Source organism: Papaver somniferum, chromosome 6, assembly GCF_003573695.1.
Source record: "Papaver somniferum cultivar HN1 chromosome 6, ASM357369v1, whole genome shotgun sequence".
In the NCBI taxonomy this organism is placed as follows: domain Eukaryota; kingdom Viridiplantae; phylum Streptophyta; class Magnoliopsida; order Ranunculales; family Papaveraceae; genus Papaver; species Papaver somniferum.
In genome coordinates this window covers 5,332,605-5,355,434 of record NC_039363.1, presented here as the reverse complement: position 1 = coordinate 5,355,434, position 22,830 = coordinate 5,332,605, and the positions used below count along the sequence as shown (strand labels likewise).

Genomic DNA, 22,830 nt, shown 5'->3' with positions numbered 1-22,830 from the left:
TTTAATTTACATCAGGATGCATCCAGTTTCATCCTTACGATTTTTTAAGTTTAAGTCAGGATGAATCTAGTTTCACCCTTACTATTTTTTTAGTGTCCATTTCATCCATAATAATTTTTACTCGTCCATTTGAACCATTTTTTTAAAAATATTTAGACAAATGACTCAATTTCCGAAAAAATATCACGGTTGTCGGTTGAAAATAGCAGGTTTATTGTCCTCGCACATGTGGAAATTAATTAATAGCTCGATCGGATCGCTAGCCTTTCATCAGTTTTCAGAACACAGCAAATATTGCGGGTTATCAAACAGTTGTGGGTGTTCTTTAATGGATTTATCTTGTGTAAGGGTTGCATACAACAAATATTGTGTGTAACATTTCTTTATTATTTTATATAAATTATTTATCTTTAACGATCAAAGGAAAAAAAAGAACACAGCAATTGGCCTGCAGGTCATCATTAATTCCCGTGGACCATCAAATACGAAAATGCTGTGATTTAGAGTATCTATAGATTGCTACGATCGATGAGCAGAAGTTCCCTGCAGAAATACTATTAATCCACTATTCTTATACCATGTCTTCATGGCTATTACTTATTCTTGTTTTGATTGCGCTTTTCATCCATATATATACTGATAAAGAAGAAAAGCCACAAAAAACATGCTATACTATACCCACCACCTGGTCCGTTTAAACTTCCCTTCATAGGAAACTGCTTGAACTTGCTATTCCATGGCTCACCACATCGTTCTCTATGGCAACTCTCGAAAAAGCATGGCCCTATCATGCACCTTCAACTAGGCCGGTACCAACCCTAGTGATCTCTTCAGCTGAATTAGCAAAAGAAGTTTTGAAGACAAACTATCTAAACTTTAGTAATAGGCCTTCTATAGTATGCCCTGGAAAATTTCTTACAATTTCATGGATGTCACGTTTAGTTCTCACAGTGAGTATTGGAAGGAGATGAGAAAGATTTTTGTTTTCGATCTTTTAAATCCAAAAGAGTGTTATCTTTCAGGTTTATTAGAGTAGAAGAGGTCGCGTTTATGATCGACTCCATTTCTCAATCGTCTTATAGGCCTATTGATCTTTCTGAACATTTGTTTTCTAATACTTTTGCGATAATTTGCAGGATTGCTTGTGGCAGAGTAATTGATAAAATTAGATTTCAGCATATTGTTTTCGAATGTTTGGAAACTATTGGTAGTTATTTTGTTGCCGATCTTTTTCCGTTTTTTGGGCGTATAGTCGATGTTCACTGGACAACATTCAAAGCTAAAGAAGAATTTTCATGAACTCGATAATTTCTTACAACAGGTCATCGACCAGCGCATCAAGTCAGATCGGAGGAGGCCTGTATCACAACAGCAAGACATCATTGATATCTTGCTTGGACTAGAAAAAGATGGAGTTGGTCCAGTTCAAGTCACTCAAGATCGTATCAAGGCACTCCTCATGGTTCTCTCTCTTTTCTCTCCCTCCCTGTCTGCGTCTTCCATATTGAAAAATATGTAGGAAACCTGTTTGCAGTTCGTCGCTTAAGGCGCAATGACAACTAGTATTACAATTGTGGCTAATGGTGTATTCTCACGGAATTTAAGCTATTTCATGTTGATGCAGAATATTTTTGTAGGTGGCATAGTTACAACTAGTATTACAATTGTGTGGGCAATGGCAGAACTTATTAAGAACCCAAGGATAATGAAGAAAGTGCAAAACGAAGTAAGAAATTACCTAGGCAAGCAAGGGAAAGTTGAAGAAACAGATCTTGATCGGCTTCATTACTTGAAGATGGTGTTGAAGGAGACTTTAAGACTCCATGCTCCAGCTCCAATGTTATTTCAAGAGAAAGCATGAGACACTGCAAGATCAGCAATTATGATATTCTTCCAAAAAGGAAAAGTTGCATAAAAGGAAAAGAGGAACTCCTATCAGAGGATAGGGGATGTCGAGAAACTCTTTTTGAGTAACTCATCTGCAATAGAAGTTGCATAAAAGAAAAAGTTCGAGCAGAAGCTCATATAATATTCTCACATTGAATGAAGTTTTCATGTTCCGAGCATATGCGAAAATCTTGTTCTGTTGTAGATGGAAAAAGACTTAAGATCTTAATTGAATCTGGAAAACTTGTTGTAACTAGGCAATGATTTTTTAAGCAAGAGTTATAGGACTTTGGGTCTATATAAGCTTTCTTTGTGCTTTCTTTGTGTGAACATAGTTGGAACCGTAAACTTATAAGTCAATGCTTAACTGGCTAGCATACGATGCGTACACAAATTTAGTTTGGATTTTGAACACAAAAGTGAAATCTGTGAAGAATCAAAATATGCTATAAAACCTTTTAGCACAAATGTTCAGAGTAATTCTAAGCCTTTAGAATAAATTCAGTTAGGCCTAGTTGACATGAGTTCAATCCAAAACCACTATGGTAAAAGATGGTTTATAACTTCCGTAGATGATTGTACGGAGTACTATCTTGTATACTTGCTTAGGGATAAGGATGATGCCTTAGAAGCCTTAAGATGTATAAACTTGAAGTTGGAAACCAATTAGAAGCCTTGAACATAACAACTGTATCCTTAAGGAGCTGATAATTTCCTTGTTGATTAGTTAAGGATTACCCAAGGCCTTGTGGGGGGAGGCAGTCCTCTTAACTAGTATATCCTGAATAGAGTACCCTTTTAAGGATCACATGAAACTCCATATGATTTATGGAAAGGTAGATGACCTTCTTGTGAACGCGTCAAAGTGTGGGGGTGTTTGACTAAGATTGTAATTTTTCTTCCTAAAAGAACTAGATTGAAACCAAAAATGTTAATTGTGTCTTCATATAGGTATGCTGAGTATACTTCTACATATAGATTTTTGGTTGTGTGTTATGATTTTTTTCTGACTTTGGTGTGAATATTATTACGGAATCTAGGGATGCTGAGTTCTTTGAACATGTTTATTCTAACATGTACCTCATTAAAGATGTGTTGTTGATCCCCTAGATTTATTTTCAAATAGTCAGAACTTATTCTAAAGGAAGATGAAGTTGATGTTGAGCCTAAGAGAAGTAAAACAATTAGACTTGAGACTTCTTATGAAACCGACTTCATAACATGCCTAGCTTAGTCTGAGCTCCAGACTTGTAAAGAAGTCTTGATATCTACTGAAACCTCATTCTGGTAAGAAGCTTCATTTAGTGAAATGGACTCAGTCCATCGGAACCAGACTTGGGAGCTTGCTAGTTTACCTCCAAGGAGTAAGACCATGTGACATAAATGAGTCTTTAAGAGGAAACGATTGGTAGATGGAACTGTGGAAAAATACTAAGCTAAGTTGATAGATAAAGTCTATAAACTAAAAGAAGGTGTAGATTTCCTTGATTCTTATTCACTTGTGACGAGAATTACTTCTGTTGAGATGCTAATTGATATTGCTGCCATAAACAACTTGGAGATACATCAGATGGATGTTAAGACAACTTTTCTAAAACCGTGAATTAGATAAAGAAATTTACATAGACCAACCTGAGGACTTTGTAGTCAAATGTTATGAAGACAAAGTTTGTAAATTGAACGAATCTTTGTATGGTTTTCAAATAAGCACGTAATAAACAATGACATAAAATATTTGATTATGTGATAATCTGTAGTGGATTTAAGTTAACGAATCTTACAAATTTATTTACAAGTAACTTGTAAGGATGCATGTGTGATTGTATGCTTGTATGTTGATGATATGCTTATACTTGTTACAAACGTAGATGTGATTTATTCCACTAAAAACATGCATTGAATGAGAACGTTGACTAGAAAGACTTGGGCCTTTTTGATGTAATCTTAGGGATGAGTATTAGAAGAGAATCAAAAAATTATAGTCTTAGTCGTTCTCATTATGTTGAATTTGTGCTTATGAGATACAATTGGTCTGATTGTAAGCCTGCGTGTAATTCATACGATTCTTCTTGTAGACTCAAGGAAAATAAGGGTAATGGTGTATCTTAACTTGAATACTCAAGAGTTATAGGATGTCTAATGAATTTAATGAACTGTAAGAGTCTAGACATTGCCTATATTGTGAGTAAGTTAAGTATATATCCTTGTAGTCCATAACAAGAGCATTGGGATGCACTTAGTAGAGTATTATGGTACCTAAAACACTCTACTACCTTTTGTTTGATTTATGAAAGGTATCTTGTTGTCCTTGAGGGACTTTGTGATGCAAACTGGACAGTTTACTCAGAGGAGTCTAAGTCTACGAATGGATATGTTTTCTCTCTAGCAAGAGGGTTTGTTTTTGGAAGATTTTCAGACAAACATATATTGCTCAATTCATTATGGAATCTGAGAGTATTGCGTTAGATAAAGCACGAGAGGGGGCCGAGTGCCTAAGATTCTTTTTAGAAGACATTCCTCTCTGGAATAGGCCTGTGCCAGCTATATCTATACATTGTGTTATCCAAGCTATAATAGCTAAAGCTAAAAATAACTAATCTCAATTGGAGTTATTTCCATTGATTGGATAAAGTCCAAGGAGAATATCGCACAATCTTTGACGAAAGGTTTGTACAAATAAAAATGCATCGAGGGGGATGGGGCTTAAGCTCATAAATTAAACTTGCCATGAAGGATACTCAACCTTGTCGACTGGAGATATCAAGATCAAGGTTTCGAATGAGACAACTAATTTGTGGTGGGTAAAGGTAAACATTATCAGAGAATTTCATTCTCTATCCTTTCCCTATGGTGTAGACGTGATAGTGTGACTGCATGTGAAGGATGACTTTTAAGAAGTCTTAATGAGTTATATAGTTTCAATTTAAGATTGAAGTGGGGTGTAGCAGTAACACTCTTTATGGAAACTCACCTATCTGAATGAGGAAGTGGGGCCGCTTCCTATGAGAATATGAGATTTGATTCTCTAGAGAATCATGAGAAACAGGATATGTCCAGGTCCAAATTGGACAAAACGGCACGAGCTTGGCAGCAACTTTGGAGATATCATCCTTGATCGTTATCGCGAATTACATCAAACGCTAGCAGTTGAAGACATAGTTCACTGTCTCTAGCAAGTAATTCCGGTAATATCTCACTAAGCAAAGGTTCAAGACCTCATGGACACCTCTGCCTAAAATGGTATTTCCTTCGCTTTTTATGTGATTTTCCTTTTGATGGTTTTGGTATTACTGGAACTTAGGACCTAAGGGTCACTAAGGGTTCATTAGTTCATGCTTTTTCACTTTGGTGAAAAGAATCTTTAGTCTCACTTGTGAGGAACTAAAGATGAAAGCTCTCTATACTATATGATTTTTGCAATCCATAGTATGACCCTGGGGTATGACTTCAACATGCATAGTGGAGTTTACCATGCATGATCTTTGCAATCCATAGTGTGAGGGAGATGACATTGGAATGGCTAGTATGACTTCAACATGCATGATCTGTCTGTCTGTTAAGTCAGTTCGGGTCGTGAGATTGCGTTGTTGATTTACCAAGATCTATCTGTGTTTTCGTGTTTTATTGAGTTTTCATTCATGTGGGGGATTGTTGGAAAACGATTAATAAAATATGATTTCTAAAGTTTTAATAAAAATTATAATTTATTGTTTTCTTTTGAGAATGAAAAACTTATTAGTCCCACACCGTGGAGTTTCCACTTTTTAGTTGTTTTAAGAGACTATATAAGATTTTTAGTCCCACATTGGGGAGTTCCTCTTCTTAAGTTGTATTTGTCAATTATATAAACGAATTCACTATTTTTGTAAAAAAATCTATGGGAAAGGGGATTCTCTATTTTTTAGAGAGACTCCCAAGAGAAAATATTTTATGGTGATTTCTTTAACTTCGTGATTTTCCTTAACGGTTTTTTCGGAGTTGCCAAACTCAAGTTGAGCATCTACTACATATGCTAGTAGTAGGTGTATTAGGATTTTTTATCCTGGAGATATCCGTCTTGTGAGGGTTATAGCATCACTCTTGAGTGTAGCCGGGCGCTAATGTCTTAAGGGCAGCATGTTGAACACGTGACTCACTCTGTTTTTCCAAAGTTTTGCCTCGTTGCTGTTGTGGAGATATGGAAAGCTCGTTCGTTTCGTCAATCCATCACTTCCACTATAAAGGAGCTAAGTATTAATAACTTTTGCTTATTTTATTTTTCTTTGTTTTTGATTATTGCACCCAACAAGTTCATGGGAGAATTCAGAAGTATTCTTCCCAGATAGGTTCATGACTAACTCCATTGATTTCAGAGGACAACATTTCTAGTTTTTACCGTTTGGATCGGGTCTACAGGGTTGTCCAGGGATATCACTGGGAACTGCAATAATCGAGCTCACACTTGCAAATCTCCTGTAAAGTTTTAATTGGGAATTACCTTACGGATTGAGGCCTGAAGATATGAACATGGATGAGACTGGTATTTTTGCTAATTATAAGAAATCTGCTTTAAAACTTGTACCTGTACGTCATGTATAAATGACTGCCACAGTGTAAGGATATTACAAGGAACAAGATGCATAAATAATTAGCTTAAATCATAATTCTTGTTCAATATGTACATTATAGATCAGCAATAAAACTCGAGTAGACAAAAGCAAACGTACCAATGAACTATCATGTCAAGTGATGATGAGGTGTGCAGCTTAAGGTTTTCCATGGTTTGCACTAAAGACACTTCTTAAAATGGGTTTAAGCTTCTCAGACATCTTAATAGTACCAAAAAATATTAGTCTATATAAGACCACCATTCCAAACAAAACACCCATATCAACCCATTTGGAGTATCCCATTGGTAACTGCCATATATTTTTCAAAATTTCTTCGCCTCTAATAGTTGACGACGAGGATACTCCAAGTACTCAATCCTTCAAATTTATTTCTGTAAAAACCTTCATTTGCTTACCTATGGAATGCAATGTAGTATATTGGGTATCTCCAGAATGGCTTTGGTGGATCATTTGGGAGTCATTAAGAAAATCGGGTACTATACTTGCAACTATCATCATTAAGCTCTCGACTAACGTCATACACACAAAAAGCAGTAGGACGAAGAATAGAAAATGTTCAAATCCTTTATGGAGACCAACTAGGTAAAAAGCAATGACTCCTGGGACTAATGAGATTAAAAGCAAGTAAGGAATAGATGAGAGCGTGTTTCCAACTACGAAAGCTGCAACTGAATAATGACCATTTAATCTTTCTCGTCCGAAGATCTAAAGCAGCAGAGGCATAAACAGGAAAATGTTGCATTAGTACTCATACATATAATCTACTACAAAAATAGTTAAGAGGAAGGAAGGTACCTTCATGTCCTCAACAAAAGAAGGGAATCCACCAATTGCCATGAAAGTCAAGAATGAACCAATAAACATAAGCATCGCGCCTCTAGACTGCGAAACAAGGAAATGGTATGTTAGGGTAAATTTTCATTTTGGTTTTAAGTATCATTTGAACTTGGGAGAAAACAAAATAATGTGGTTACCTGGATTGAACCAAAACTACCACCAACTTGGTAATATCACTACGGGAAAAATCATCATTGACGACACAAGATAAGCGTTGCAGTACCCCTACGACAACTCCATTTCATGCATTGTGGAACGGGGGTATTGTAGAAAGTCCAAGTTTTTCTACAATGGTTGACAAGTGTTGTAAAGGGTGATGTGATTCATGGTTTGACAATAGTTTGTCAATGTTGTGATTCTCTTTCGATTTTTTTTGATAACCTAACACAACTCTTGATTGTATTGTAGAACAATCGTGGACAACATAAGTAGCATATCGTAGAAACATATGCAACAACAATTACCAGTATTATGAATAATAGTTGCACAACACTTGTATGAATTGTCGAACTATCTTGGAAAACACAAACTTATGTTGTAAAGTAACTGTTTCACAATATCTAGTTTATGTAGTCGAAAACCTTTTCACGATGTCTATTAGTATTGTGAATACTCCTCTCACTACACTTCCTTGAGTTGTATAACTATTCTGAACAACACCTTCTGATGTTGCAAGATTTCATTTTACAATGATTGTGGTATGAAGTAGAAATTGTTAACACAACACTTACTAGTAAATAAAAAATTGGATTAAACTGAAACAACTAGATTAAACTGAAATGTAAATAAACAATTGGATTAAACTGAAAGATTCATTCAAATTAAACCAAACCCAGAGTTAAAACATTCACATACCAATGTGATATACACAAAACATACAAAAAAGTGGCAGTGATATGTTTGTTACCAAAAGTTAAGTCTCCAAAAAGATCACAGAAGATTAAGAAGTCTATTGGTAGATTATTCTATCTTTGGGCCATGTGATAAAATTTGAAACAACATCATGAACAGTTCTGACTTCTGAAGTAGCTTGGTAGACAAGAGCATCATCCACATAAGAAACCTTCACACACAGTGTAGGCTCCAAGACCGATTGGTTTTCCATGTATCTGCTTACTTGGATCTGTTTCAGCAATTTCAGCCTCTGCAACCACCTCGTCCTCCTTGTACCAGCTTAACAACTTGCTGCCAAATAAATGTATCAATACATGAGTCATCAAGAATAGCATAACAACATAGTATTATCACAGAATATTTCTAAGATATACTTTCTTAATATATCAATCACATGTGCAATTGAGATGTAGGGATACAAAGTATCCTTAATGAATCCATCAAATGACGAAGTGAGACTTTTACGACATAGTATGAACTCCAGTCCACAGACTTTCCTAGCCAAGACATTACGAAAACATAACTAGTTAGAGGTTGCATGGAATTCAACAGATGATAGCAATAACGATGTCTTCATAACTTGGAAGACAAACATGTAAGAATTTTCTATACCCCTATAGAAATGATGATGTCCTCAGAATTAGAAATGCGCTACATGTGCACAAGTTTATTTCACTTTGGTCCATTTCCTATCCTACTACAAAATTCTTTACTTAACTATACCCCTTTGATCAAAACGAATTGTATCCACATTCCGTTGATGACACTTGAAGAATGAAAAGAAAATCATTTGGAAGTACTCATTGGTTTTGTAATTATTATATCATTATTAAAGACCAAACAATTCATTTAACTTCAGATACAGTAGCTCCCATATACTTTCCATAAGATTCAAGCAATATAATTTTGAAATTCATTAAAAGAAAGATTAGTTAAGAAAGAACATATATTTAAATTACCTCTTACAAGTCTTTGAACAAGTAACCTTATGGAATCTCCATGAACATCCTCTTGGATGACTCCATTGCTGCTCCATCCACCACTCCAATTTGAAACTTGGTTCTTCCCTTAATCCATGCAAAAAAAATACAAATGACATTAGTAACAACGGTCACTTACACTGATCAAACAGTGCATCAAAAACAAACATAAATGAATCAATGAAAAGATGCCTTATAACCGAAAAATTTAAAAGATATAGAAAGACATACATAAATGAAGTGAGGAGTTGATATTTTTGGATCTATAAAATGCAGCATGAATCAATGACATGATAATTAAAAAGAAGACTACTCTCTTGGGTATGTTATTTTCCGACTGATCCTTGTCAATATTCCCCATATCTGAATCAGACCATAGAAAATACGATCTAACTGGATGTCTTAACTATCCTTGGATATATAGCACATATTTGATGTTGCCAAGCATTGCATTTATCACATTGGACCCACTTAGGATAGACAAAGTAGTCACACGATCACTTATGGGTTATTGTTTCCAACAAAAAATTCCAACTCTCACTTTTACTTTTTAGGCCGTAATTTTTTTGCAGCACGAATGAAATCCACGATCACTTCATACTCATTCACTTTCTTTTGCAATGCAAAGATAATTCCAGATCAGAGGAGAGATACCAGCGACATGAAGTGATGCTGGACTGCGTCAACCATCTCATCCTCCGTAGCATCTGGATTCTTGAGCGGCTGGGACACATCCACAAGGTGAAAGAGGTTACCAGGTTTGATATCTACAAAAGGGCATGCACAATCAAAGCCTGTACAATCAGAAAGACTGATAAAGGTAATACTCACAATGTTGAAGTGCTTCAAGTAATGCCGCAATGAGTCAATCCTTAGTACTGGCAGGTTCACCTTCTTGTAATATACGAACTATCAATATATTATTATCGTAAAGATCGATTTAGGTGCAAGAGAATGAACTATCAGGTGTGCCGAAGTCTTACTGGTTGAGGTTGATGTTTGTCAACATTGAATTGAGAGTCAGATTTATCTCTGTAACTCATCTTGCAGGCAGGTCTATGCGTGGAAAGCGACGGAGATTTGGCAGTCGAACTTTAGGTCCTCTTTGTTGTTTATGGAACATCATAGAACCAGCTGTATCAAAGATTGAACAAAGACTATCAAAACAGGTTCAACAACTTGTCAATGAAGAGCAATTGTCATACAACATATATGAGTAAGTAGTTAAGTTTGCGACGTACAAAATGCATCATCTCTAGTTCTCTGTGTCAGTGCTTCAACATGAGTTTTCAAACCCGTAAAACCTAACATTCATCTAACCCATTTCAATGAACTTCAACAGCAGCAACAGAATTGATTCTCATCTTATTCTTCCTGATAGCATCACCAGTTACTCAACCTCAGACATCACCATCTAATGCAATTTCAACTTCAGCTACACCTCTGCAACCTCCACCTCAACTGCAACCCGACATTTCAATCTTAAACTTCCTGTGTAGCAATCAAAATCACCACTATCAAATTCATATAAAAACCCTGTGTATTCCTTCCACGACATCCTTCACAAAGATCTACAACATACAATTGAAATTAAAAAAAAAAAATTATCAATTAACAGCAATCGATCCAAACGCATAAACCATGTAAAATCCATGGTTTTTGTACAAGAAATCAACAGCGAAAAGGTGAAGTTACTGAAAATTACCCGATATTCATCAGCACCAACATTTCTTCGGATTCAAACAAAGTCCCGACATCAACCATTCCATCTAACCAGCAACACCAACTCAAAATCAGGGTCGAGATTCTGCCAAGATTGAGCTTCAATTCCTCATCTGCAATTTGAATTTCACCAATATCCTAATTTCTTCATCATAATAACCACCACCATCATATCTTGATTTCTCATCAGTTCAATCTTCTCAAACCCCTAAAATCCAGTGAACCCATCTCTGTAAGTTCAATCCTCACCTTCATTCTCCCACTTATCCATTAATTCAGCAACAGAAGCTTCATTTCTTCGACCTAGTCTTCTCGGCAAAGAAAACTTCGTACATCTGTTGTTTCTTTCTTGACTTGGCCTCAGAGGTCTCTCTAAACCGAACAAGCACATCCTAGATTTCATTTAAATGAAGAAATCGAAGAAGAATGAGACGTTAATGACAGAGATTTAATATCTAGATTCACCGCACCACTAGGTTTTTCTTCATTTTTTCCGGATAGAAGCTGTATTTTAAATCTTTAAATTGAGATTCAGGGTCCATTAGAGTTTCAGAAAACGGTTTTGGGGGTAAGAAATTTAGAATGAATTGAGTAAGAAACTGGAGATTTAGGGTTATGAAATTGGATTTTCTGATAGTGATTTAGCCTTAGAAGATGAAAGTTTAGAGTGGGGAAAGAGGAGAAATTAGGGTTTGCAGAGAGAGACGCAGGTAAGAGGCGGAGAATGAGTAGAGGTTTTCTCTCCCTTCTTTAGTTTAGATAACTCAAAAATACTCTGGACCGTAGATAAGCAGGTCATACGGATTGCATAAATTATGGGACGGTGTAGATTAATTTTAAGATGCTCATACGGATTGAGAAACTTGTGTGTTTCTCTTTGTGCTAGTTTAAACTCGTGTATTCGGTTTAATTATCAACTTTCGATATGCATAAAAATCGAAAAAAAAATATTAATAAATTTAGGACATTGTTATCGACATTCTGATATAAAAAAAATCCAAGAAATATATAAGAATGAAGCTGAAAAATAAGAAGTGAATTTGATAATTGGTGTGTTTCTTTGTGCTTTTGTGCTTTCTCTATGTGTTTCCGGTTTGAATTTCGACTAGTTACATAGGTCATGAAGTAATTTCTACTAGTCATACAGGTCATGAAGTAGCTTTAGTTCACATTAGTAGCATGATACATCATCGAAATTGATGAATATGAAGCTTAGTGTCGATTCGAACTTCAAATGTGGTATAACAACATACAAACTATGAACCAAGAAGCTCTGAGAGGGTTCTGACTTCAAACTTAGGATGATACATCATCAAAATCGATAAGTATGAAGCTCAATGTCGATTCGAGCTTCAAACTTGGTATAATGGCATACAATCTATGAACCAAGAAGCTTTGAGAGGGTTCTGACTTCAAACTTAGCATGATACATCATCGAAATTGATGAATATGAAGCTTAGTGTCGATTCAAACTTCAAATGTGGTATAACAACATACAAACTATGAACCAAGAAGCTCTGAGAGGGTTCTGACTTCAAACTTAGCATGATACATCATCAAAATCGATAAGTATGAAGCTCAATGTCAATTCGAGCTTCAAACTTGGTATAATGGCATACAATCTATGAACCAAGAAGCTTTGAGAGGGTTCTGACTTCAAACTTAGCATTGATACATCATCAAAATCGATAAGTATGAAGCTCAATGTCGATTCGAACTTCAAACTTGGTATAATGGCATACAATCTATGAACCAAGAAGCTCTGAGAGGGTTATGACTTCGAACTTAGAATGATACATCATCGAAATTGACTAATCTAAGTCAGAAACTTGGTAAGAACGAAGAAACCATCCATTTACAGGTAAGATTCCTTCGAAATATTCTAAAAAACCTTAAACAAACCTTATTTCTGCATATTATATGCATACCAGGCTCCGAGATCCAAACCTAGCCGCGAGTTGACTACTCTAAGTTATAAACTTGGTAAGAACGAAGAAACCATCCATTTACAGGTAAGATTCCTTCGAAATATTCTACGAAACCTTAAACAAATCCTATTTCTTCATATTATATGCATACCATGCTCCGAGACCGAAACCTGGCCGCGAGTTGACTACTCTAAGTCAGAAACTTGGTAAGAACGACGAATCCATCCATTTACAGGTAAGATTCCTTCGAGATATTCTACGAAACCTTAAACAAACCCTATTTCTGCATATTGTATGCATACCAGGTCAGAGATTGAAACATGGCCGCAAGTTGACTACTCTAAGTCAGAAACTTGGTAAGAACGAAGAAACCATCCATTTACAGGTAAGATTCCTACGAAATATTATACGGAACCTTAAACAAACCTTATTTTTGGATATTATATGCATACCAGGCTCCGTGATCGAAACATGGCCGCGAGTTGACTACTCTAAGTCAAAAACTTGGTAAAAACGACGAATCCATCCATTTACAGATAAGATTCATTCGGTATATTCTACGAAACCTTAAACAAACCTTATTTATGCATATTCTATGCATACCATGCTCTGAGATCGAAACCTGGCCGCGAGTTGACTATTCTAAGTCAAAAACTTGGTAAAAACGACGAATCCATCCATTTACAGGTAAGATTCCTTCGGTATATTCTACAAAACCTTAAACAAACCTTATTTATGCATATTCTATGCATACCATGCTCCGAGATTGAAACCTGGCCGCGAGTTGACTACTCTAAGTCATCAACTTGGTAAGAACGCCGAATTTATCCATTCACAGGCAAAATTCCTTCGAGATATTCTACGAAACCTTTAAAAAAACCTATTTCTGCATATTGTATGCGTACCAGGTTAGATATTGAAACCTGGCCGCGAGTTGACTACTCTAAGTAAGAAACTTGGTAAGAACGAAGAAACCATCCATTTACAGGTAAGATTCCTTCGAAATATTCTACGAAACCTTAAAAAAAACCTTATTTCTGCATATTGTATGCATACCAGGCTCAGAGATCGAAACCTGGCCGCGAGTTGACTACTCTAAGTCAAATACTTGGTAAAAACGACATATCCATCCATGTACAGCTAAGATTCCTTCGGTATACTATACGAAACCTTAAACAAATTAACCTTATTTATGCATATTCTATGCATACCATGCTCCGAGATCGAAACCTGGCCGCGAGTTGACTACTCTAAGTCAGAAACTTGGTAAGAACGACGAACCCATCCATTTATAGGTAAGATTCCTTCGGAATATTCTACGAAACCATAAACAAACCTTATTTCTGCATATTGTATGCATACCAGGTCAGAGATTGAAACCTGGCCGCGAGTTGACTACTCTAAGTCAGAAACTTGGTAAGAACGAAGAAACCATCCATTTACAGGTAAGGTTCCTTCGAAATATTCTACGAAATCTTAAACAAATCCTATTTCTGCATATTGTATGCATACCAGTCTCCGAGATCAAAACCTGGCCGCGGGTTGACTACTGTAAGTCAGAAACTTGGTAAGAACGACGAATCCATCCATTTACAGGTAAGATTCCTTCGAGATATTCTAAGAAACCTTAAACAAACCCTATTTCTGCATATTGTATGCAAATCAGGCTCCGAAATCGAAACATGGGCCCAAGTTGATTACTTTAAGTCATAAACTTGGTAAGAAAGATGAACCCATCCATTTACAGGTAAGATTTCTTTGGAATAATCTACGAAACCCGAGATTCTCGTTCGGATGAACTGGATAAAAAATATATCAGAATTGAACATCCAAGGTTCGAAGATTACAAGAGTTAAAATGACCATATTACCCTTACTAGAAATAAAGGTAATAAATATTATGGAGATTGTGAAATTACTAAACTATCCTTATCTGAAATAAGTAAAGTAAATATTACAGATAGTGAAAATGATCATATTACGCTTCATGGAAATTTGTGCAATAAATATTATGGAGATTGTGAAAATGACCTGACTACCCTTATCGAAAAAAAGTAAAGTAAATATTACTGCTTGTGAAAATGACCGTATTACTCTTCTTGGAAATTAATGCAATAAATATTATGAAGACTATGAAAATGACCAGACCACCCTTATCGGAAAATAAGTAAACTAAATATTATAAATTTTTAAAATCACCATATAACCCTTACTAGAAATAAAGGTAATAAATATTATGGAGACTGTGAAAATTACCAGACTATCCTTATCTGAAACGAGTAAAGTAAATAATACAGATAGTGAAAAATGTATGTGATTATTTACAGAGAAGGCGTGTATATGATTGTTTAGAGAGAAGGCTTCGTGCTGTTTGCGGCTCAGTCACCTAAGCATTATTTTTGAGCATTACATTTTGTTTTACAACTCTTATGAAACGTTGTCATAAAGTTAGTGTATTAAAGAACCACAAACTTGACAGAACATGTAATAGTGTAGGTATGGTTAGTGGTGCATACTTCCATACAGTAGGCTGAGGATCAAATCTCCCCATCCTCATTTCTTCCAATGTTTAATATTTTTACTTCAACAACACTTATAAGTGTTGTTATATATTTTTATTAAATAAAAAAAAAGTCAAAACTTCTGAACGGTAAGGATGGTTGATGAGCTAGACTTCCATGCAGTAGATTCATGTTCGAATCTCCCCTATAACCTCATTTTTTCCAACATTATATATTTTTACTTCAACAAAGAAAAAAACCAAAACTTGTGAATTGAAAGGGTAGTTGATGAACTAGACTTCCATGCACTAGGTTCATGTTCGAATCTCCCCTCTAATATTTTTTGTGAGAATTGTGATAGGCTAAGTCACTACATATATGGAACACAGTTGTTATAGCTAAATGTGGTCACAACTGTTATGCTTAAGGAGTTGTCGTTTGTTTTCTTAGCGCAACCCCTTGTTTCCTAAGGGTTGTCAGTGATGATATACGACAATTCTTCCTTTGAAACCAGTTGTAAAACATAGGGCTTTCTACAATGTTTAGCTAAGTGTTGTAAATCTCCAGTTGTAGATGTATATTTTTCCTGTAGTGTATATTGTGCCAATACAAAGAGCTAGCGATATATAGATTCCGAGACGCAACCAGTAGTAACCGAGATCATGGTACATGTTCACAAATGATCTTCTTGTGAGAACAAATGATTGTGTTAAGAAACTAGCTTGGTTTCCTTTCTCTAGTAATCTCCCTTCCGTTTTACATATTTCGTAAATACGCAATTTGACTTGCTGGAATGATTGAGATGACTTGTATGACTTGACAAGAATGTTAATTGCTTCCTCGGTTGTAGTCGGTTTCCCCCCATAACATTGTTCAATGTCCTGCACGTAAGAATCAAAAAACAAATCTCTAAGTCTCTTTTTATGCATGTAAATCTTCCTATATAATTAGCAAAGTTAATTAATTAGTATTTCTTACTCTATCGAAGTCTTTGTTGATTGTTCTCAGAAAGTGATCGGATGGGTTTCTCATTGTTGGGTAAGGGAATCCGTTCAGTGCAAAAAACTACAAAAGAAAAACAATGTGAAAAATCAACAACTACAAAAAAGAACTTGGAGTAAAAAACATACAGAAGATTAAGTTATCGTATCCATGAATCGGACAATTGGTTAATTACCTCATTTGCTGCCGAAGCCGGACCAAAGTAAACAGTTCTACCAGCGGAAAGTAGGCAAAGATTATGAAATACATCAAATACTTCACTACTTGGTTGATGAACCGACGCGATTACTGTCATTCCATATTGCTGTGAAAGTTTCATAATTCTATCCACAACATGATACGAAACTGCGCTATCAAGACCACTCGTGGGTCGTCTAGAAAGAGTAGTTTTGGACGTGTTAAGATCTCTATACAAAGGCTTACTCTACGCTTTTGTCCCCCGCTAAGTCCTTGACTACTCCATCCTCCAATTCTTGTTTCATCGCATCTTGTAATCCCATATCTCTTATTGTGGCCTCTGCTCTCTCTTTCTTTTCTGATCTTGTCATGGAGTTGGGTAATTGTAGCAAAGCAGAATAGTAAACACATTCTTTTACCGTTAGTGTCGTGGTTAACACATTGTCTTGAGTAACATAAGCCTATATCAATAAGAAAACATACGTTTTTAGGATCGATGAAAGGATTACATATGGATGTAATCAAAGAGACGTGTTTTGCTTTTACCGAATTTCCAAATGCTAGTGTTTGTTTCCGACCATTTACTTTGATCGACCCGGATTGTCTTCTGTTTGAAGCTCCTCTTCCTGCAATTAATCGATGATTAAACTATGTTAATCCACGATTATTGCATTATATAAAATGATATTGTCATTTTAAGAAGCACTAGCAAAAGAGCCTGGTATTTTGACTCTCCTGACATTTCCTTGACTAGATGCAGTAAACAAGTTTAAAAACGGCCGTTATAAAGCCACCGAGGCCATAATTATCTGCAGACCCTTGAGTTGACAAAAAAGTGTAGAAAAATCACCTTGAGTAGATTTTACCTGCTAATGCATCAAGAAGAGTTGATTTGCCAGAACCAGAAGGGCCCATAATAGCCAAGATCTCACTTGGTTGAGCATACCCATTAAGTCCTTGAAGCAAAGCTCTACCATTACTCTTACCAGTACCACTTCCTGAAGAAGGTACAGTGACCCATAAATCATCCCATGTCAATAAAACCCCACCTCCTGTACCAGAACTAGTGCCTCTAAATGATCCCCTCTGCCTCCCATCCCCAAGCTCATTTTGAGTTGGTAATGGTGATTCCATCTCCATTGTTGAACTTGTTTGGTTATCAAGAAGTGGTAATGGTGATTTACTTGGGCTTAGATTTGGTATATACCTAGGCACATTAGCATTCGTTGAAGCCATTTAAACTAACACCTTGTTTGGTTGGAAGAATTGGATTCCTATGAATTCAATTATGGGGTAATTCAATTCGTGGAATTGGATTCCAAGGAATGGAATTCAAATCCAAAAAATTAGCGTTTGGTTGAGGTAATCCAATTTCTTTTGTTTTACCTTGGAATCCAATTCCATTACACTATTAGACCAATGCAATGAAAATCTATCATTTTGAGGGGAATTGGATTCCTAGGAATCAAAATTCTCAATTACACAAAGTTGACTTGGACCGTTTGGTTCAAGGAATTGGTCACATTCCCCTGGAATTGGATTACCAGGAATCCAATAACTTGAACCAAACATGTTATAATAAAATTTGTTTTAAGATGAGGATATTGAATCGGAGCTGTGAATTGTACATGCCACCATCATGTCATTTATATAGACATTGTTATTCTCTTTCTGCTGTCAAGATAACTTCAATCATTGAGTGAGACGATGGAAGTTAGATAAAAGTATAGTGAGTAAAGTAATCACGGCAATTTTGTGTAGTAGACAGTCAAGTGGAGGACAATAATTTCCCAAAAGAAAAGTCACGGACGAAAATAGGAGAAAAGGTCCATATAATAAATTTCTAAAAAAAAAGTCATGGACGAGAATAGCCGAAGGTCCGTATAATAAAAACTGAATAGTTGGTTAGATTATGACTACTCGTTAGCCAACTTGCCAAGGTCCATATAATACATGTATTATTGGCATTGGCAACTTGGTTGGCCATATTAAACTCTTTGGAGAAAGATAGTTGCAACAGTTTCCATTTTCAGCTGTATCACCCCTTTCTACATTTAAATGCTATGTGCCAGTGATACGCTGCTATGTCCGTTTGTACCCAGAAATATTTCCAGGCACTAAACACAATGATTTTGGTGACAATGATCTGAACTAGGGCTATACACAAAACAAGTTTAAAGATGATAGACACAGATTTGACGTGGTTCGACATGGTTTGCCTACATCCACGGACGAATTCCCGTAGGGAGAAATATTTTATTGATATATGAGTTAAAATAATTTCTCATCCCCTTCAGGGTTTTCCCCCCTCTTTAATAAGGGTTATAATTCCCCGGTTGGGAGTTCGAATCGTCCCCTAATTGCGAGGTAGACATAAATTGTACTAAGTTTCTCTGCATGCCTCATGGACATAAACTGTATTAAGTTTTCCTGCATGCCTCCTGGCCATAAACTGTATTAAGTTTCCCTGCATGCCTCTTGGCCATTCCCTGCATGCCTCCTGGCCATAAACTGTATTAAGTTTTTACTTGATAATAGTCATAATTTTCACCTCCATGTTGTAGAGAATTGAAATACGATCGCAACGAGCCAAAAATCACTCAATTCTGATTTATAAAGAAGAAGTTATTAACGAAACAAGATTTACGTGAAGCGGACGTGCTATCGCAGACGTGGCAGTGACCGGACAAAATTACTGACGTGGTGGTCACTGACTGGATCAAATTGCTGACGTGGTAGTCACTGACTGGATCAAATTGATGATATGGTGGTCGCTGACTGGTCCGAATTGCTGATGTGGCAATCACTGACTAGACAGAATTGCTGACGTGACAACCGTTGACTAGGTCAGTGTTCTTTCGTAGCACTGCCTAGTGATGATGTGGCAGCTGAGGTACTTGATGTAGGTGACCAATACCCTGACATGGGTGACAACATCCTAATGTGGGTGAACGTGATACCAAACATGGGTGAGAAACTGGATGTGGGTTAAAAGAAATCTAACAGAGGTGAAAGAAAACTTAACGCGGGTGAGGTGGGTGAACAAAGAGTTGACGTGGGTGAGCAGAACCGCCGGACATGGCGGCCGATCAAGGCCGCCCGACATGGCCGCTGGCATTTTTTTTCCATTTGAAACCTTTCGCCACGGTTTGATGAACGATTGCCTTTCTTTTTGAACGTTTTGCAACAGTTTCCTCTTATGTCATCTTTTTGAAAAATCATTGCAAGAGTTTTTCTGGGCTGTTGTCTTTTCTCCTTGAACTTTCAGCAACATTTTTCTTGGACTTTTGCCGTTTCTCACAAAATTTTCTGAAAAAGCGGGGGTCTAACAACCTCACCCAATATTTCGATTAGCAATCTGTATGGACAAACTCCAATATACTTTTATGAGAATCAACTAGACAATTAGACTCAATCAATAGAAAAGTATATCAAAGAGGTCTATATCTCTATCTCTTGATTTAATTCTTACTCAATCAAATCTATGAGTCTTGATTAAATATAAGAAATATAAACTTGGATGGTACCAAGGACCAATATCGAATGATCAATCAATTTCCAATCAACAACCAAAGGTTGAATTTCACAATTAATCGATACAACGCACAACCTATGATATTTCAATTATATCACAAAATATAATGCTGAATAGAAATAACACAGACACCAGAAATTTTGTTAACGAGGAAACCGCAAGTGCAGAAAACCCCCGGGACCTAGTCCAGATTGAACACCACACTGTATTAAGCCGCTACAGACACTAGCCTACTACAAACTAACTTCGTTCTGGACTGTAGTTGAACCCTAATCAATCTCACACTAATTCAAGGTACAGTTGCACTCCTTACGTCTCTGACCCCAGCAGGATACTACGCACTTGATTCCTTTAGCTGATCTCACCTACAACTAAGAGTTTCTACGACCCAAAGTCGAAGACTTGATAGACAAATCTGTCTCACATAGAAAAGTCTATAGAATTGAATAAATCTGTCTCCCACAGAAATACCCAAGAGTTTTTGTTCTGTCTTTTGATAAATCAAGGTGAACATGAACTAATTGATAAACTGGTCTTATATTCCCGAATAAAAGCCTAGTATTATCAATCACCTTACAATAATCTAAATTGTATGGTGATAGACACATTTTTGTGTCTGAATTGTCCTCAGTGTCTCTATTGCTAGTGCTTGATTTTGTACTTATTATGGTGTTTTTATGTTTGTGTAGGTGTTTTTGGAGAAATACACTTGTGTGGAAAAAGTTGCTCAAAAAGTGATATTTGGACCCTCGGAGGGCAATTGCTAAATGGACCCCAGTTTTGGATAAGGGGCACCTCAATTACTAAGGGGAACCCCAATTACTAAGGGGCACCTTCTCCACTGTTTACACCCCACTGTTTATTCGGCACACATTGGATTTGTTTAAGGGGCACGTTCTTCTTCATTTCAAAAAATTAGTTTTGGCGGGAAAGCGTTGCATGCAACTGGCAGAAGGAGGATTAACCTTTTGGACGTGACTTCATGAGATTCAATGGCTGATGTTTTTTGGATGAGCTCAGTTCAGATAGACAGGGATGGTATGGGCTTTGGAGTTATCTAAAATTGGCTGGATAATCCATTCGGAGCAAGACAACGGAGTTTGATATTCACGGGATTTTGTCGGACTCTGTATTGCGATTTGGTCGGATTTGTTGCCTGTTTTGGTTTGATATCAACCTGTTACAACTAAACAGGATTGGTAAGAGATTTAAACTCGATTGAAGGAAAAAATTTCATATAATCTCGACAAAACAGGGCAATCTTTCTCGGGAAAATTTCTGAGATATTTTGGGAAGGTCTGTGTGTGTTTCCAGCGTGCTAATCTTTATATGGAATGTGTGAGTCTGTTGAGAGTATACAGGGTACATGCAGTCGCGTGAAGGAGATTATTCCCGTGACTATGAAGTATAGAATAAGAGTAATCAATGAAGATTATATGGAGTTATTGTCGAGTATTTTGGTTTCTGAAGAGTATAAAAAGGATCCTGAGGAGTCATAGATGGGGACGGAGAGTTTGGGGGAGATTACAGAGCTGTGAAAGTCGAGTTGCAGAAGAATCACCATTTTTTCTGCTGTGAAGAACACCAAGAACATTAGGCGCGCAACAACAGTCGTTTCTCAACAGTGGAAACGACACACAGGCGAGGGTCGAGAATCAGCGATAGTACTCTGTTCTATCGTTCTTTTCAGTTTGTAACACTTATAACTATTGCAAATCCGGTTTTTAATAGTTTTTGTCCATTTCATCTTTGTAAACACCCTTTGAGCAATAAAAATGAATTTTGAGTGTGTTTCCAACATGATGATGTGCTAATTCTCCCGCAACCAAGGCAATGGGGAAGCTATTCACGCATGAATAATGAGTAACTATTTCATTTTCTCTAATTTTTAATTATAATTCACTCAATCACTGTTCTTGTAGAGTTTTTAAATGTTTACATAATTTTCTTAATTATTTGTGATTCAATTTGATAGATTATACTTTGTTTAATCAATTGATAGTCTATGCTTGGGAAATACAATTAATATTTGAGAATATATTTGATTAATTGTGAATTAAGAAATAAGGGACTTAAAAGATAATTAGAGTTTTGGATTATTTTCCATAATTTATTCGTGTGTGATAGTGGAATCAGTGTCTTGGTTATTCCTAATAATCCTGAATTAAGTTTTTTTTGTTTTTAAATTTCATTAAATCTAAAATCTTTGCTTTCACAAGTCTCAGTGAACTTTCTACTACAACTCAATTTGAAATCACATCATATGGTAGCGGAACTAGATATTGTGGAATCACAAACGATAAGACGAAGATGTTTGTGATTTATTTTTATCTTGCCCTATCGGAGATATAATCTCAAGCCAATTATTCAATTGAAATCGTACGATAAAAAATGGAAAGATCAGATCGCTCAACTACAAGAAAATTAGTTTCGTCTGGCTTCACAATCCCAATGAAGTCTTTCAGTCGTTAATACAGGGTCTCGAGAAGAAACCTAAGGTTAAAGGAGAATCGACTCTAGCAAACCAACTAGTACCACACAGGAGGTGTGGGATTCAGTTTTTCCAGATGCTAGATATCTCCTTTATATAGTTTTCAAATCAGGGTTTGCAATTTAAGTTACCTTGATAACAAAGCATTCAATATTCATCGTTAGATGAAAAACCTGATTCAACCAAGCTAATATCTTTCAACCGTTAGATAGAAACTTAGCTTGTCACACACACAAATGAAATGCATTCATTTAGGTTTGAGTAACT

The 22,830-nt window shown here is 36.2% G+C and overlaps 1 protein-coding gene and 1 pseudogene across 1 annotated transcript; one reads left to right on the top strand and one right to left on the bottom strand.

Moving 5' to 3' along the window:
• Positions 1-1,050: 1,050 nt before the first annotated feature.
• On the top strand, positions 1,051-1,861 carry LOC113290378 (cytochrome P450 71A1-like). Its single transcript, XM_026539986.1, has 3 exons — positions 1,051-1,152; positions 1,253-1,462; positions 1,625-1,861. The coding sequence occupies exons 1-3, from the start codon at positions 1,051-1,053 to the stop codon at positions 1,859-1,861; spliced, it is 549 nt and encodes a 182-aa protein (XP_026395771.1).
• A 4,771-nt stretch (positions 1,862-6,632) lies between these two features.
• On the bottom strand, positions 6,633-17,730 carry LOC113290377 (annotated as a pseudogene).
• Positions 17,731-22,830: the final 5,100 nt, after the last annotated feature.